General features: G+C 33.3%; 1 protein-coding gene across 4 annotated transcripts in view; it reads left to right on the forward strand.

The window, feature by feature from the left end:
• LOC145287807 (E3 ubiquitin-protein ligase RNF13-like) overlaps positions 1-15,544 on the forward strand; it is a 287,508-nt gene that overhangs the window by 126,402 nt on the left and 145,562 nt on the right. For all 4 annotated transcript variants that reach the window (XM_080135655.1, XM_080135654.1, XM_080135652.1 and 1 more), the window contains one exon: positions 10,538-10,669. In XM_080135655.1, coding sequence (XP_079991781.1) covers positions 10,562-10,669 — 108 coding nt within the window. In that variant the 5' untranslated portion in view covers positions 10,538-10,561. The remainder of the gene's footprint in view (positions 1-10,537; positions 10,670-15,544) is intronic.

Genomic DNA, 15,544 nt, shown 5'->3' on the forward strand with positions numbered 1-15,544 from the left:
TTCATATCTCCTCTCTCTCTCTCTTTCTCTGTCATTCTCTCTCTCTCTTTCTCTGTTCTTTCTCTCTCTCATTCTCTCTCTCTCTCTCTCTTTCTCTTTCATTCTCTCTCTCTCTCTTTCTCTGTCATTCTCTCTCTCTCTCTTTCTCTGTCATTCTCTCTCTCTCTCTCTTTCTCTGTCATTCTCTCTCTCTCTCTTTCTCTGTCATTCTCTCTCTCTCTCTCTCTTTCTCTGTCATTCTCTCTCTCTCTCTTCTCTCTGTCATTCTCTCTCTCTCTCTCTGTCTCTCTCTCTCTCTCTCTCTCTTTCTCTGTCATTCTCTCTTCTCTTTCTCTGTCATTCTCTCTCTTCTCTCTCTTCTCTTCTCTTCATTCTCTCTCTCTCTCTCTTTCTCTGTCATTCTCTCTCTTCTCTCTCTTCATTCTCTCTCTCTCTCTCTCTTTCTCTGTCTCTCTTCTCTCTCTCTCTTCTCTTTCTCTGTCATTCTCTCTCTCTCTCTCTCTTTCTCTGTCATTCTCTCTCTCTCTCTCTTTCTCTGTCATTCTCTCTCTCTCTCTCTCTCTTTCTCTGTCATTCTCTCTCTCTCTCTCTTTCTCTGTCATTCTCTCTCTCTCTCTTTCTCTGTCATTCTCTCTCTCTCTCTCTTTCTCTGTCATTCTCTCTCTCTCTCTCTCTTTCTCTCTCTCTCTCTCTCATTTCTCTGTCATTCTCTCTCTCTCTCTGTCTCTCTCTCTGTCATTTCTCTCTCTCTCTCTGTCATTCTCTCTCTTCTCTGTCATTCTCTCTCTTTCTCTGTCATTCTCTCTCTTTCTCTGTCATTCTCTCTCTCTTCTCTCTTCTCTCTGTCATTCTCTCTCTCTCTCTCTCTTTCTCTGTCATTCTCTCTCTCTCTCTCTTTCTCTGTCATTCTCTCTCTCTCTCTCTTTCTCTGTCATTCTCTCTCTCTCTCTCTTTCTCTGTCATTCTCTCTCTCTCTCTCTTTCTCTGTCATTCTCTCTCTCTCTCTCTTTCTCTGTCATTCTCTCTCTCTCTCTCTTTCTCTGTCATTCTCTCTCTCTCTCTCTTTCTCTGTCATTCTCTCTCTCTCTCTCTTTCTCTGTCATTCTCTCTCTCTCTCTTTCTCTGTCATTCTCTCTCTCTTTCTCTGTCATTCTCTCTCTCTTTCTCTGTCATTCTCTCTCTCTTTCTCTGTCTTTCTCTTTCTCTTTCTCTGTCATTCTCTCTATTTCTCTGTCATTCCCTGTCATTCTCTGTCTTTCTTAGTCATTCTCGCTCTTTCTCCCTCTGTCACACTCTCTCTCACTCTCTGCCACTCTCACTCGCTGTCACTCTCTCTCTGTCTCCTTCACTCTTTGTCTCTCTCTCTCTTCTTAATGATCACCATTATTTTATAGTAGCCCATATTTTTTTTCTTTTTACTATTACTTACATATATACTATCCTTCCGATTTACCCTTTTATGTTGTACCTACTTTTATTTTTTACCATATTATCTTATTCATTTGATTCTCATTTTACATCTAAATATTACGAAGTCACTTTTTTCTATATTTGCATTTTATAATTCTGACCCGTTTCCTCTTCTGATGAGAAGCATTTAGCTTTGAAATACCATGGCCTGAAGAGGTTTTTTTCCTAATGTTCCCCTTTACTTTTCCTTATTGTTCTAATGATATAATAAAGTTATAAGTTTTATTCCTCATCTTTCATTTAATATATACACACACACGAGTAGAATACCTGTTCATGGATGGGGAATATTAATTGCCAGAAGTAGGTTGCATCAATTTAATGTCTCCTTATGCAGATCAAATTCAAGATATAATGCAACGAAATGTCAAGATCTAGAATCCTTATTATAATTTTGATTAAAATCGATTACATGATTGTGATTCTAGAAGATATTTAAGGTTTAAGTTTAGGACACTAAAGAAGAAATTGAAATTCAGGCAATCATGTTTAATTAAAATATAATGACCATAATCACATTCACTGTGGATCTGAAATATTTTGATTTTAAAATGGTAGGTTGTGCCCATATTATTACTCCCTAAAACCCTTTAAAATACTAAGCTGAGGGTACTGGATATGACCTTAAACTATATCCAATGGTGAGCCCCCAGCTTGTGGGCTTTGGGGAGTGTGAAGCCACCCCTTAATTGCCATTGCTCCCAGGTGCACTTTGATCCGGAGTGGTAGTACCTGTTAGGGTCCCAACTATGGGTTGAATAGAAACTGACTTGAAGAAAAAAAACCCAAATATATTCTATTAAACACTTTTTCTTCAAAATCACTGGATTTGGCATTAAATAACCTGAGAAGGGTTGATATGCCGTAAAACAACCAACAACCAACATCAAGCTAAGCTGAAATTTAGGAAATATTGAGTTTCCACACCTATTTGTAAATTTTCACAAAATCAGAAGTATCTGAATTGTAAAGAAAATGTGCACCTTCTTCCCTTTCTTTTCACATGAAACTAAAACTAAGTATATCCCTCATTAACTACCCTTATGATTAGCAGGTGTTTTCCAAAATTCATAATGATCGGTTAATTAGTCTGGATCCTTTTCATACAAATATATGTAAACATCTATATATACCTAACTTTATATCTATCAGGTTGACAAAGTTCTTGCAGTTAACTTTTAAATTTAGATGAAAAGTTGTTAACTTTTAAATTTAGATGAACATAAAAATTTATTGATTGAAATAAGCACCATCAGGATCAACATACTTTTGCCTGAAGCTGTAAATACCTTATGTTTCCATAACAACATTTTGAATTTAGAAATATATATATATATATGTATAGAGAGAGAGAGAGAGAGAGAGAGAGAGAGAGAAAACATACTAAGTGATCATTGAATATCACTGGAAAAAAGATTTTTTAATTTTACTATATGAATATTTTTAATAAGTTTATTTCATTGTTTTATGTAATTTGGCTTTAAAAAAAAGCCATCAGATCAATTTTGATTAAAGCAATGTTGATGTAAGTCATGTGATTATTATTAAAACTGTGCAGTCTTTCATAGTATTTAAAAGGATGCAATATTTACCAAATTCCCCAACTCTTAATTACTCACAAGTTTATATTTTGCACGCACATATATTTTTGCACACTTAGAAACTTGATCTTTAAGAAAAGTAATATTCCTGAAATTATCAGGGTGTCATTTCAGATTTTTCCTGACTTTATACATTTTTGTCCTACACAACTTGGATGTATTATTTACTTCACACTCCTTGGCATAACATAACACTCCTTTATTACTCTAGTTTTTTTTTTCATAATTGCTTGTTTTACATCTTTCATTGTTTGCTAAGTTTTTTTTTTTTTTTTTTTTTTTTTAAATGAAGTCACCACTTATCAATTAAAATATTTCAGATTCTCATTGAATTTGATCCATAGTCATTTGCTAACAATTATGCAAAATTGCATGAATATTAACTTCTTCTTCTGATCCCTTAAGCCTTTAATTTGAGGCATCTTTAAAATCGATGTCTTTTAATGGATTTGATCAAAATTAGAATAAGGATTCTAGTCTGTTTGTAAGAGCATATAATAGTTTAGATATCGTTTATGGTGTAGATTGGGTTATTTAAAGTGGACAAGAGCATTACCATATTGTAATCGGCCGGGAAGCAGGCCAGCAGAATGTTTCACAGGCGAGCAGTTCTAGGAAAGAATCTTTGTTCATGGAATCTGCATTTAGATTTAGGCACAGATAGAAAGTGGGGGAGATTGTTGATAATGGTTATAGCTAGTCAAGTGTTTTTTTTGTTTTTTTTTTTGTGAAAGTTTGGCAAGGGGGTACCATAGACGAGCAGTTGCCATGAAAATAACAATAGAGCAGAGACATGCTCGCAACATCTCTTTTCTAAGGAAAAAGGTTGCAGGGAAGAAAAGATATAAAGATGACAGCTTTCTATGACTTTTGGTAAAATTTTTTTTGCTGCATCAAGATTATAATAAAAGGATAGATATGGTAAGAATTTGTTGGTAGGTTGAAAATACTTTTTTAGGATTGATAAATCAAAGCAACCAATGTGTAGTATATTATTCATTATTAATAATTCTTTCATAAAGATTTCAGATGATATAATCTGATGCTACCAGATCAGGCTGTTTGAAGATATCGGTCTACCGACACAAAATGTACCAAACATTGATGCTTTTTATTTCGCTTTCTCTTTACAAAACTCAATCATGTTATGCAAAGCCAAAAAAAAAAAAAAAAGAATTCTCTTTCAAACTCGTTGATTTCTTCATGTAACTTGTTTGGACTTGATCGTAAGTTTACCTCAAATTTATGGGACGTCATCATTACATTTTCGTTTTGTTTATCTTAATGATTTATCAACCTCTTTTGGATTATTAAATCTTCATCCATCGTCAAGGTCCCTAAATTCCAGAAAGTTTCTTCCCTCAAACAGCTAAAATTTGTAATTCCGTTCCTGCTGCCTACTACCCTGACTGAACTGATATGCAGAAGTTTAAATGTAATGTAAACCAACATCTTGTTTGTCTTTCCTGAGCATCGTCCCAGATAGTAGCCACTTAGATGCAAGTGGCTTTATTAGGGGTGAATGTGATTAAAAATACATATCCAATGATATAATAATAATAATTTAACTTACAAAAACAACAATAAAAAAATTTAAAAAATTGAAATTAAAAATCATCCGGGCAATGCCAGGTAGGTATATAAAATTCTTGCTATAAACCTAACAATTTGGAAATGTCATTAAATCATGAGCATCAAGATATTTTGTAAAGCTTCATTTTATATCGGCTTGTTTATACACACATTCACTTAATTTGGTCCGTTGCTTATTGATGCTAATCACGCACGTCTACTCCGAAACGATAGCCGTGTGTGAAGAGGAAGCAATATTGGAAGGGGTTCCGTATCGACCATAAACAGTATTGACTTTGCACAGCTCAGTGCTTGTTGTGCGCAAAGTCTATTATGACCTGCAGATGTACAAGCTGCACCATCTTGCCACTCCCTTCCCATCCCCGCCGTGCGCACATGCAAGAATACGTCCTGTGGTTTTCAATGCTATTGATATTATTTTTCTTCTGAGAATGACTTAAAAATTTACAAGTGTGTCCTAGAAGCTCAAGGATAGGTCTTTTGTTGGTCAAGGTTAATCCTAGAAGTAGGTTAATATCTGTAAATATTTTATAGTAAATAAGTTATCATAAAATTCTCTTTTGAGATATTATCATTAGTTAGGTGCAGAATAAAATATTTTAAGGAGTGCTATTTTATGTATCTATTTTCAGTATTTACTTCAACAGTGCTCAATATAGGAATAAAACTAGATAGTAAGTTATTAAGATATATTTATGGCAAATATATATATATTTATCGGCAGACTAATGTGTGTGTGTGTGTGTGTATACGTGCACACATTCATTAGTCTGACGATTCCCTACAGGGATGAAACGTGGGAGCCTTTGAACAACTTAATTGCCATAAATATATCTTATCCTCCTCTCTATAATTATATACATATATATATATATATATATATATATATATATATCCTCCTTTCTATAATTACATAAAGAACAATATGTATTTATACATATTATTGGGATTCTTCGGACTACTATTCTCATCTTGAGTGTCATTTTCACAACGTTTCAGTCAATGTAACCTCTGACCTTCTTCAGGTGTATATGTCAAACTCATGAATTAGGACAAAATTTCAAACGAAGCCCTTTATTTATTTTATGGGGGTAAAACTCAGATGTAATGTGTAATTATTTGTGTGTGTATTATGACTCTCACATCGATTTCTACATATGAGGTTCAGACGACCATTTAATGAGCCTTGTGTTTGAATCTAATGACATTTAAGACCCGCTAATGAAATGGAACAAAAACCACAGATTTGATTTGAAAAAATTTAGATTTTTTTCAATGAAAATTCAACAGTTTTTTTTGTTTTATTTTCTGAATAATTTTTTATATAAATTATTGTGAGCAAAGAGCACGTGTTGCTCTGACACCTTCTGAAGATCTATTCCTTTCTCTTGTTTCTCGATGTTGGATGCAGAAAAATTCTTGATTCCAGTGTGAATTGCATTCCTCCAAGCCTTACGGTCTGAGGCAGTATTCTCAAAATCAGCGTGCGCAATATATGCAGCTGCAAAATTACTTTGCAGATTATCCTTAAACTTGAGCGATGGTCGGCCAACATTCCGTTGACCACCTTCAAGCTGACTGTACATGAATCTTTGGAATTCTATCATCTTGCATCCGTACAATATGACCATCCCATCGTAACTGTGCTCTCATGAGAAAGTTCTCAACTCCATCAATGTTATTCTAATAGTTTCTTCCCTGGGACTGCTAGACTTCAGATTTCCCTCCCTGTTTCCTGCTTTCCTGACTATACTCGCTTGCAAAAGTTTAAATGTAATGTGAATAGACATCTCGCGGCTCGACTCCCCAAAGTTTCCTGTGACGCACAATCACAACTCGTAGCCCCTTACATTCGCAGTGACAATATGCCTTGTTTAGGGTAAAAATGAATAGAAAAAAAATTTAATGCAAATCTGAAATATTTGAATTTTCAAATTCAATGTTTTACTCAATATATGCTTTGCAAAAATCCTCCAAAGAAAGTGAAATTTATGGAATATTTATTAACATTTAATACCTGGTGTTAAAATTACACAAAATTCGAGTTGTTTGAATTTTCATGAAGGCTGTCCACTCCCCCATTTTTTAAAATCCCCTTTTTATGAACCTACATTAAATGTAGTTCTCATTTAGACTTGTTAGGCCTGGCAGCTATGTTCTAAAATTGATAGTGAAGAGTTAATTAATTTAGGAGTCAATTATAGATTTTTTTTTTTTTTAATTTTTTTTTAACAAAGAGGTCACATATCAAGGCTTGGAGGCCACTCGAGAATAGGGGTCGATGTGTGCACTGAGTCATTGGGCCAATAGCGTAGTAATTGTTAGTAGTGGAAATGTGGTATAATTAGATTATTTCAGAGGACAGTTCAATAAAAATTTGTTTATGTTAGACTTGAAGGCTGCAATATTGTAGTCAGCTGGAAAGCAGACCAACAGAACAGTTTCACAGGCAAGCAGTTCCAGGAAAAAAGCTTTGTTCATGGAATCCACATTTAGGTTTAAGCAATGGTGGAGGGTGGGGGAATTTTTTTATAGTGGTTTTAGTTAGACAAGTGATTTTTGTGCTGAAGTACTATACTAATATAATCCCCCTTCCCTAGAAAAGGAAGAAGTAATGCCTGGAAGGATGGGATCATAACAACAGAACAGATATTACACAGTTCCCATGAGTTGAGAATTGATGAATAGTACATTTGTTGGGGGGGGGGGCAAAATTTATGATCGGTTAATTAGTTTAGGAGAGAATCCTGTACTTAGAAATAAATAAACGTATGCATATACCTAACCTTATAAAGATAGAAATGATAAAATGTTTTGCTGATTATCAGAAATGTATCACACTAGTATCAATCAGAATATATTTACATCGCAGTGATGGGACGATTTCCATATTTTTCCCCTGATTCTGATACAATTACAAATTCCGATTTAAAAATCACTTGTCTAAAAAAAAAAAAAAAAAATTCTTTTTTAGACAATTAAGTGATTTTAGGAGTATAAAGGCGTCCCCACTTATCAAGGTTTGGAGGCCACTCGAGGAAAATGTTAATGAGTGTACAGTTGTCAAAGGGAACAAGTTATAACAATCGTTAGTAGTGGAAATTTGGTAAATTGGATTACATCAAGAATTAAATACTTTAATCTATATAATTATAAAACTCTGTGGACCTTGCACCTTTGCTTGAATCTTGTCTTCGACTATCGGGCGATTCCATCTTTTAAAAAGGGATGACAGGTGAATTTTTATATATGTGCATGGGCTGAGGATTGAGGGTGGAGAGTTGTATGTTTTGGTTTCGATTTTTGCTAATGGCACTAAAGTTATATATATATATAATTTGATCTTCCTACTAAATAATAGGTTCGATATAATTGATAGAGAATTGTCTTTTTAATAATAAATACGTAATCTGCATGAATTAAAATATAATATTTATGCATATCTTACGGTTGGGTAATGCTGGGCAGCCTGCTCATATATTAATAAATCTAGCAGAACCGTGGAAATACCCAGTTAGTTGAAAATTTTTAAAACACATAATGAATAAAAAATAAAATAAAACAACAAATTTAAAACAATTTTTTTAGCAAGTTCTTTTCAACCTTTTAAAGCTAAAAAGAATTAATTTAAAAAAATAGATTTTTTTTTCAATGAAAATTTAACACTTCACACATTTTTTTTCCTGAATAATTTTTTATATAAATTATAAAGGAACTGATGTCAAATCACTTGCACATTTTTTTTTTAATTTTAAAAACTATAATAAAAAAAAAAGTGTCCGCAACATGCCTTTTTTTTTTTTAATTATGAAATAAAATAGCCAGTTTGAAACCGTAAACACAGCCATGTTTTTATTTTATTGGGGGGGGGGGATTTCGGAGAGGAAATGGTTTTAATGATTTTAAACTGATAAAGAGCGACTATAAAGGAAGGTAATTTATTTCTCATTAATTAATGTTTACAATGATGTTTTTTTTTTTTAGGACACTGGTCGTATGGGCAAGTAAATTAATATTTTGATTAAGAAAGTATTAATAAAAATTAAAAACTAAAATGACTTCAATGCTGGATACATGTTAGTTGCATGTATTACTGAAGGATGTGAGTTCTATTTTTAGCCAACATTTGGATTCTTTATGCTTAACAGCTTTATTCCAAAATTCAGAATGCTCGTTTAGTTAGTTTAGGAGTGAATCCTGCGCATACAAGTATGCGAACGTACCTGACTTTATATGGATAGATTTCTATGATGTAAAAAGAAAGCAATTTCTATTTTGATAAAATCTGATGTTTTTTTATGTTTTTTGAATAGTGCGAAAATAATGTCGGAATTCATAAATGAGAATCTTTGAGAAAAAGAAAATGAGATTCCGGGCCAATAAGGACGTTAGTAGAATCCAATGAAAAAGATCAAAAGAGAATGCACACACACACACACACACACAAGGAAAATATTCCCAATGTAATTTGGAGAAAAGGAATCGATTTTTTTTTCTCTCTCTCTCAAAGAATTACTTCATTTTGGTAATATGAGAATGAAGACCATCCAACACTTGATTACTATATGATCATAATACGAAAAGTTGAAAGGTCATTCGTTTGTTTCTTATAACTTGATAATAAAATTGGTCAATCGTGCAGTATAGTTTACAAGAAAATAAGGGTGTAAAAAAAACATTTAACTTTTTATCAAACAGAAAAATATTCAATATTTTAAGTTTTTTTTTTTTTTTTTCCAAAATATTGTAATAACCTAAAAGAGATTTTCAACAAGGTTGACCCAAATAAAGTATTTAAATTTCTAAGAGCAACAGTTATGTAATATAGGATATAGTAGAAAGGTTGCTCCGAAACATTAATAACATTTAACTTCCAATTGACAATGCTAAAAGTGCTTCTTTTTTTTTTTTATAAGGGAATTACTACTTATCAAGGCCTAGAGGCCACCTGAGGATAAACGTAAATGAGTGTAAAGTGGTCAATGAGACAACAGCTAAGTGATCGTTTTTGGTGCGAATTGGGCAGAATTGGACTATTTAAGGGGATAGGATTACAAGAACTTGTTCACATTCAACTTAAAGATGACTGTTGTAGTCAGCTGGGAAGCAGGCCAGTGGAGCAGTTCCACAGGTGGACAGTTCTAGGAAACAAGCTTTGTTTATGAAATTTGCGTTTAGATTTAGGTACTGATAGAGAGTAGAGGAACTTGATGGTATGGTTTTAGCTTGGCAAGTGCTTTTTGTGAAAGTTTGGTGGGTAGGGAAGGGCAATGAATAAAGCTCAGACAAGCAATTATTGTAAAAAATAACGGTAGAGCAGAAGAGACGGGCTCACAATGTCTCTTCTGTATGAAAGAGGTTGCTGGGTGGAGAAAATGGCATTGTCTACTCGGTTTCAAAGCCGGTTTTGGACTCTGTCAAGGCAGAATAGGTGCTTCAAGTGGTTCCTCCTCAGTAATACTTCATTTTTGGACATATTTGGTTCTTATACATGTAAAGGATTGCATTGGAAGTGAGATACCTTCTGGAGCGGTAGAATGATACAACCATTTTTCCAGCGACCTTGCCAACAGATTTGATGTAAATCTTTCACTTCAGGTTCGAGGTAAAGATCAGTCTCAAAAGCTTGTTGAAAGCAGAGTGCTTCTTTGAGACAAAAGCCATTAATATATTAATTATGGCCAAGTTTGGCATTAAATGACCCATACGAACTTGCTACTTTTGCTGCAGCTTGGTTGTGAATTTCAGGTTTAGTAGAAGTGGGAGGTTAGTGCAATTGGTCAGACTTTTAATTTTTGGCTAATTGATTACAATTCTTTTTGTTAATTAAATTGCTGATCATTTTTATTAAAATCTTTTCTTTTATTTTTCAGATAACTGTGAACGTGCTGATCAATATGTGGGAGGTGCAAATACCCAGCCACATCACAGCGTTATACATCTATGCTCTGCTTAACTTGGTCATACTCTTCCATGTCACTTTGGCAAGCGGGCGGGTCATTGTGGTAAGTAATAATAATGATAATAATAATTAAATCCTTTTTCTTTTTAATTATGCTTACATAGTTTAATATTTTAAGAAAAATAGTTGTGTTAGTAGCTGTAACAACGCATTAATTCAGAATTAGATGGAAATGTTAATTAATCCATTAAGCCCAAGGTTATCTAATTTAAAAAATTTTTTTTTTTTTTTACTACTGAGTTAAAACTGTAATGATTAAAATTGGGTTAGAATATACAAATTGAAAGGAAAAAAGGTTTTGTTTAGAAAGCAAAATACTGGCTGTCCTATAAATACGACACTAAGTATATATATATTATAGAAATCAAGAAGCCAGATAGAATTTACACATTATTGTAAGAAGCAAAACAGTTCACACATAGTTACAGTAAACTTTTGACAATAAGTTAATAGCTTACTATTGCAAGACTCGTTTATATAAGTTCATGCATTATCAAAGATTCACAAGAATTTTTAAGATGATTGCAACAACTTTCAGAGAGAAGTTAATGAATATAGATGAATTTTATCCTTTATTCAGAGTAATTATGCAGTAATCAGTACTATAATATATTATACTAGCGGGGGGGGGGGGTAAGCCTAGCTTTGCCCGGTCGTAAAATGTGTTTAAATATGGTATTTTAATTTGTATAGATTTTGTATACATTATTATAGAATCGTAATTTCAGAAGTAATAAAAAAAAGTATGTGGGTGAAATCAGCTAGACTTGAAACCAAAAGCAAAACTGTAGCATTCAAAGCTGGTAACGTTACCACTGTACCATATGACATGCATATGAACTGATAAAAAATAAACTAAGATGAATGTACGAAATTTTATAACGATTTTTTTAATTTTGACCCCTTTTTGACCTCTTAAAAACTATTTTAACCGGCTGAAGACCCATAAAAGAACGGTCCTTTAAAAATAAAACCAATCATTTGAGGCCCCTAACACCAGCCTTCAACTTTTAGTTTCGGAAGAGATAGTTTGAAAATACACAGGCATTATAGCCTTTTATGTATCAGATTATAGGGTACTTGTGCACATTTGCCACCATGCTTTTTTGAAATATTTTTTTCCGGTTAAACTTAAGCTTCACAATATCTTTGTTTTATTAAATTGTTAGGTGGAAGCACAGAATAGTTACAAAACACCTTCCCCATGTTAAGAATAGCTTTCAAAATATTATTTCAGCACGGTGGCAAAAATGCACAAGTACCAATTATAGATTTTTAAAAAGAAATTATTTGGTGTCTTATTTATAGGACATTGGAACCATGTTTTTTTTTTTTTTTTTTTTTTACATCGCTGGATTATATTTACAATTCATGTCTTCACTTTCGATTGCCCCTTCCCTTGGTAAGAATGGCTTTTCTAAATGACATTATTTAGAAAAAACATTCTTAACATTGGTATGGCTTTTTGAAAACTATTCTGTACTTTCACCTAACAATTTAATAAACAAAAGATACTAAAAAAATTCAATTAAAAACGAAGCAGCACCTAGAACTTCACACCCGTGGAACTGTCTTTCATTTTCCTGCTTTCCAGCTGACTATAATCTGATTGTCTTCAAGTCCAACATAAACAAGTTCTTTATGAGCCGTCCCACTTAAGTTAACAAATTTACCGAATGTCCATTACTAACGATTACTATATTGTTCAATTGACTACTGTATACTCTTAACCCTTATCCTTGAGTGGTCTCTGGGCCTTGATAAGTGGTGATGCCTATGTAAAAAAAAAAGCAGCAACCGGAAATAAGATACGATGGAATACTGTTGCCATATCTGGGTAGGAGCTGCTAAAAACAGCCTATCCTGCCTTGACAGAGTACAAAATAGACTTCACGGCTTAGTTGGGGATGCCCTTTTCTCTACCCTGCAACCTCTCTCCCACAGAAGAGATGTTGCAAGCCTATCCTTGTTTTATCGTTATTTCCATGGCAAGTGCTCATCTCAACTCCAATCTCTGGTCCCCCCCCCCTCGCCAATCTTTCACGAAAAACACTCGTCTAGCTGAATCCACTGTGAAAAATTTCCCCCACTCTATATCTGTGCCTAAATCAAAACGCGGATTCCATGAACAAAGCTTCTTTCTTAGAACTGCACGCCTGTGGAACTCTGTTCCGTCTGCTTGCTTCCCACTGGACTACAACTTGGATTTCTTAAAGTCCAACGTTAACAAATTCCTAATGAACCGCCCCCTTAAGTAAACACTTCATCAAATCTCCACACTAACGTAATGTACTTGCAATAACCCTTATTCCTGAGTGGCTTCCGGGCCTTGATAAGTGGTGATCACTGTGTAAAAAAAAAAAAAAAATCATTAAGATAAACCATCTTTTAAACAGATAACGTTTCAAGGTAATTGCGTTTTTCAAAGGAAAATGAAGAAATGTGATTCGAGGTTGGTTTGGGTTGCATGTCTATTATTACTAGATATGGGTTTTCAAATCAACTTGTTTTCTAAATGAAAATGTTTTTTGTTGGTTGAGGAGATGCGTTGCATGGAGCAATAAGAATGATACGATGGATGTGTAATGCGAGTTTTATGATCCTATAGTTGTAAAAATTATTTGGTGTCCTATTCATAGGCCAGTAGGACCTAATGGGTTCATATAAACTCCAAATGTGCAGCATTGAAACGAGTTTCATGCAAGATTTAAATATGCAGAGAATTTTTGTGTAGGATGACATTTCTTATCAGTCGGGAGATTTGAACCCAGCCACAAAGCCATCTTTGACTCCATTTGCTAAGCCTCTACCTCCAAGCCACCAAACAATTGCCATGAGAATGAAAGAAATTAATAAATGCTCAATTCGAGTGCAGACATTAGACAATCCAGAGTGTTTGAACGACGGAAATCATGAATGTTGCATAAATGCTAGTTGACTGCCTCTTAGTTTATACTTCCTAGACAGTTCCCATCCTGAAGTATTCTTAAAGGGGATTAATGATCATAATTAAATAATAATTGTTTTATATATAGTATTATATTCATTTAGTATAAAGATTAATAATTGTATATTATAAATCAGTTTCAAAAGGATGAACAAACAAAAACAAATTAAGTGTACGATCCTTTCGGAAACGATATTCATTTTATTAAAATTGACAACAAACATTGACAATAATTGACAAAGACTGTATTTTTGAATATGGTCTTCTCATCAGGCCAAAATACAACATGACTACTTATGTACTAACAAAATTTAAAACGAATTTTCTAATGCAACTCAATAAGGACTATCCACTTTACTTACTACAAAAATGCTAGTTTTATTTTGGTGTCTTAAACTCTCCGTTCACCTTCCTTTTGCTGATGAAGAGACTTTATTCAAAAACACAATCTTTGACAATATTAATATGGCTCTAGGATAAATATACCTATTGAGCTTATTATATATCTGCAGTACTATGAGCACTGTTCTTTTAAAGGATTAATTCATTAAAATAAACTTTGCTCCTCAGACTCTAGGTCTAATTCCCCCTATAATATATATATATATATATATATATATATATATATATATATATATATATATATATATTGCAACGTGTGTGTGTGTGTAAGACTCTTCAAACAACAGACTAATATTTCACTACGGTCCTAGTATCAGAAAACCCGACAATTTCGTTTAAAGGTGAGTGTATGGCAGGTGAACACATATTTTCATTTTGTCTCTGTATTATTCTGCTAATGTGCATCCTCATCAAAAACAATTATGCTTCACCAGTGTTCACGCTAATGTCTTTATAAAATCACACCATTTAATTTTTCATATCTAAATTATCATTTCTAAATAAATAAAAACACTGACTTTTTATTTAGAGTGGGAGAAACTATTTTGCAAATTCATTTTAGTTGACTTGCTATTTACTTTTCGTTGTACATCTTTCAATAGGATAATTAGGAACTAAACTAATGCAAGCCATTTCTGATAACCTAAAGCGATATTAGTGGCCTGGCAAGGCCACAGGGGAGACAACCAAGCAAAAAAAAACAAACATAAGCAAAATTCATTCCAAAGCAACAAAATTGAAGCTGGTCTGCCAGGACACTATATATACAAATGTAGGCAAATAGGAAATAAGATATTTGCATTCTCCCTGAGGCGTTTTTTGTATGTGTGTGACAGGACGGATATAAATTTACAAATAAATACACAGTGCCATTTATTATAGAGCAGAGGATCAAATATTTGCTTCTGAAAATAAAATGACCACTAAACAATAGCCTTTGTCTTCTAACTTCTCGTGTGGTAAATTTCATAAATGCAATGATGTATTATTAGCCGATAAAGGCAGTTATATCCATTCAAGGTCATTTGCACCCGACTTGTACTCTGCCGTCTTGTCTGTACTAAAACGTTTGTGTTGCTATCAATGGCCTCACTATTAACCTGTCCCATCATACACAACTTTTCATCCAATTGTATTTTTTCTGTTTATAACAATGGTAGTTGAGGTGACTGACTGTTCACTACAAAAACAATAAAAAAGGCAGGAGTTGCTTTGGTAGTTGTTACATCATCAGCAATCAAGTCCATTTTTTCTTTCTTTTTTTATTTGATCACCTGACTCCAGTTGACCAATGGCAATGCAGTAAATTTGTATCCTTTATTTTATGCTAAAAGGATTTATTATAAGGAATACTCTGATTTATCACTTTCTAAAAAGGAGTTGGTTAAATATGCCTGACCATATTTCATAGTTTAAGGTGGTGAAAGGTATTTTCAAGTCTTTAGAAATCAGTTAAATTCAATATATCTATCTAATTATATATATATATATATATATATATATATATATATATATATATATAAATAAAGCAGAAATACCCGTTCTTGACTAGGTTAAAAATATCTTTAA

This window comes from Euprymna scolopes, chromosome 11, assembly GCF_053919585.1.
Source record: "Euprymna scolopes isolate OS-2025 chromosome 11, ASM5391958v1, whole genome shotgun sequence".
NCBI classification, from domain to species: Eukaryota; Metazoa; Mollusca; class Cephalopoda; order Sepiida; family Sepiolidae; genus Euprymna; species Euprymna scolopes.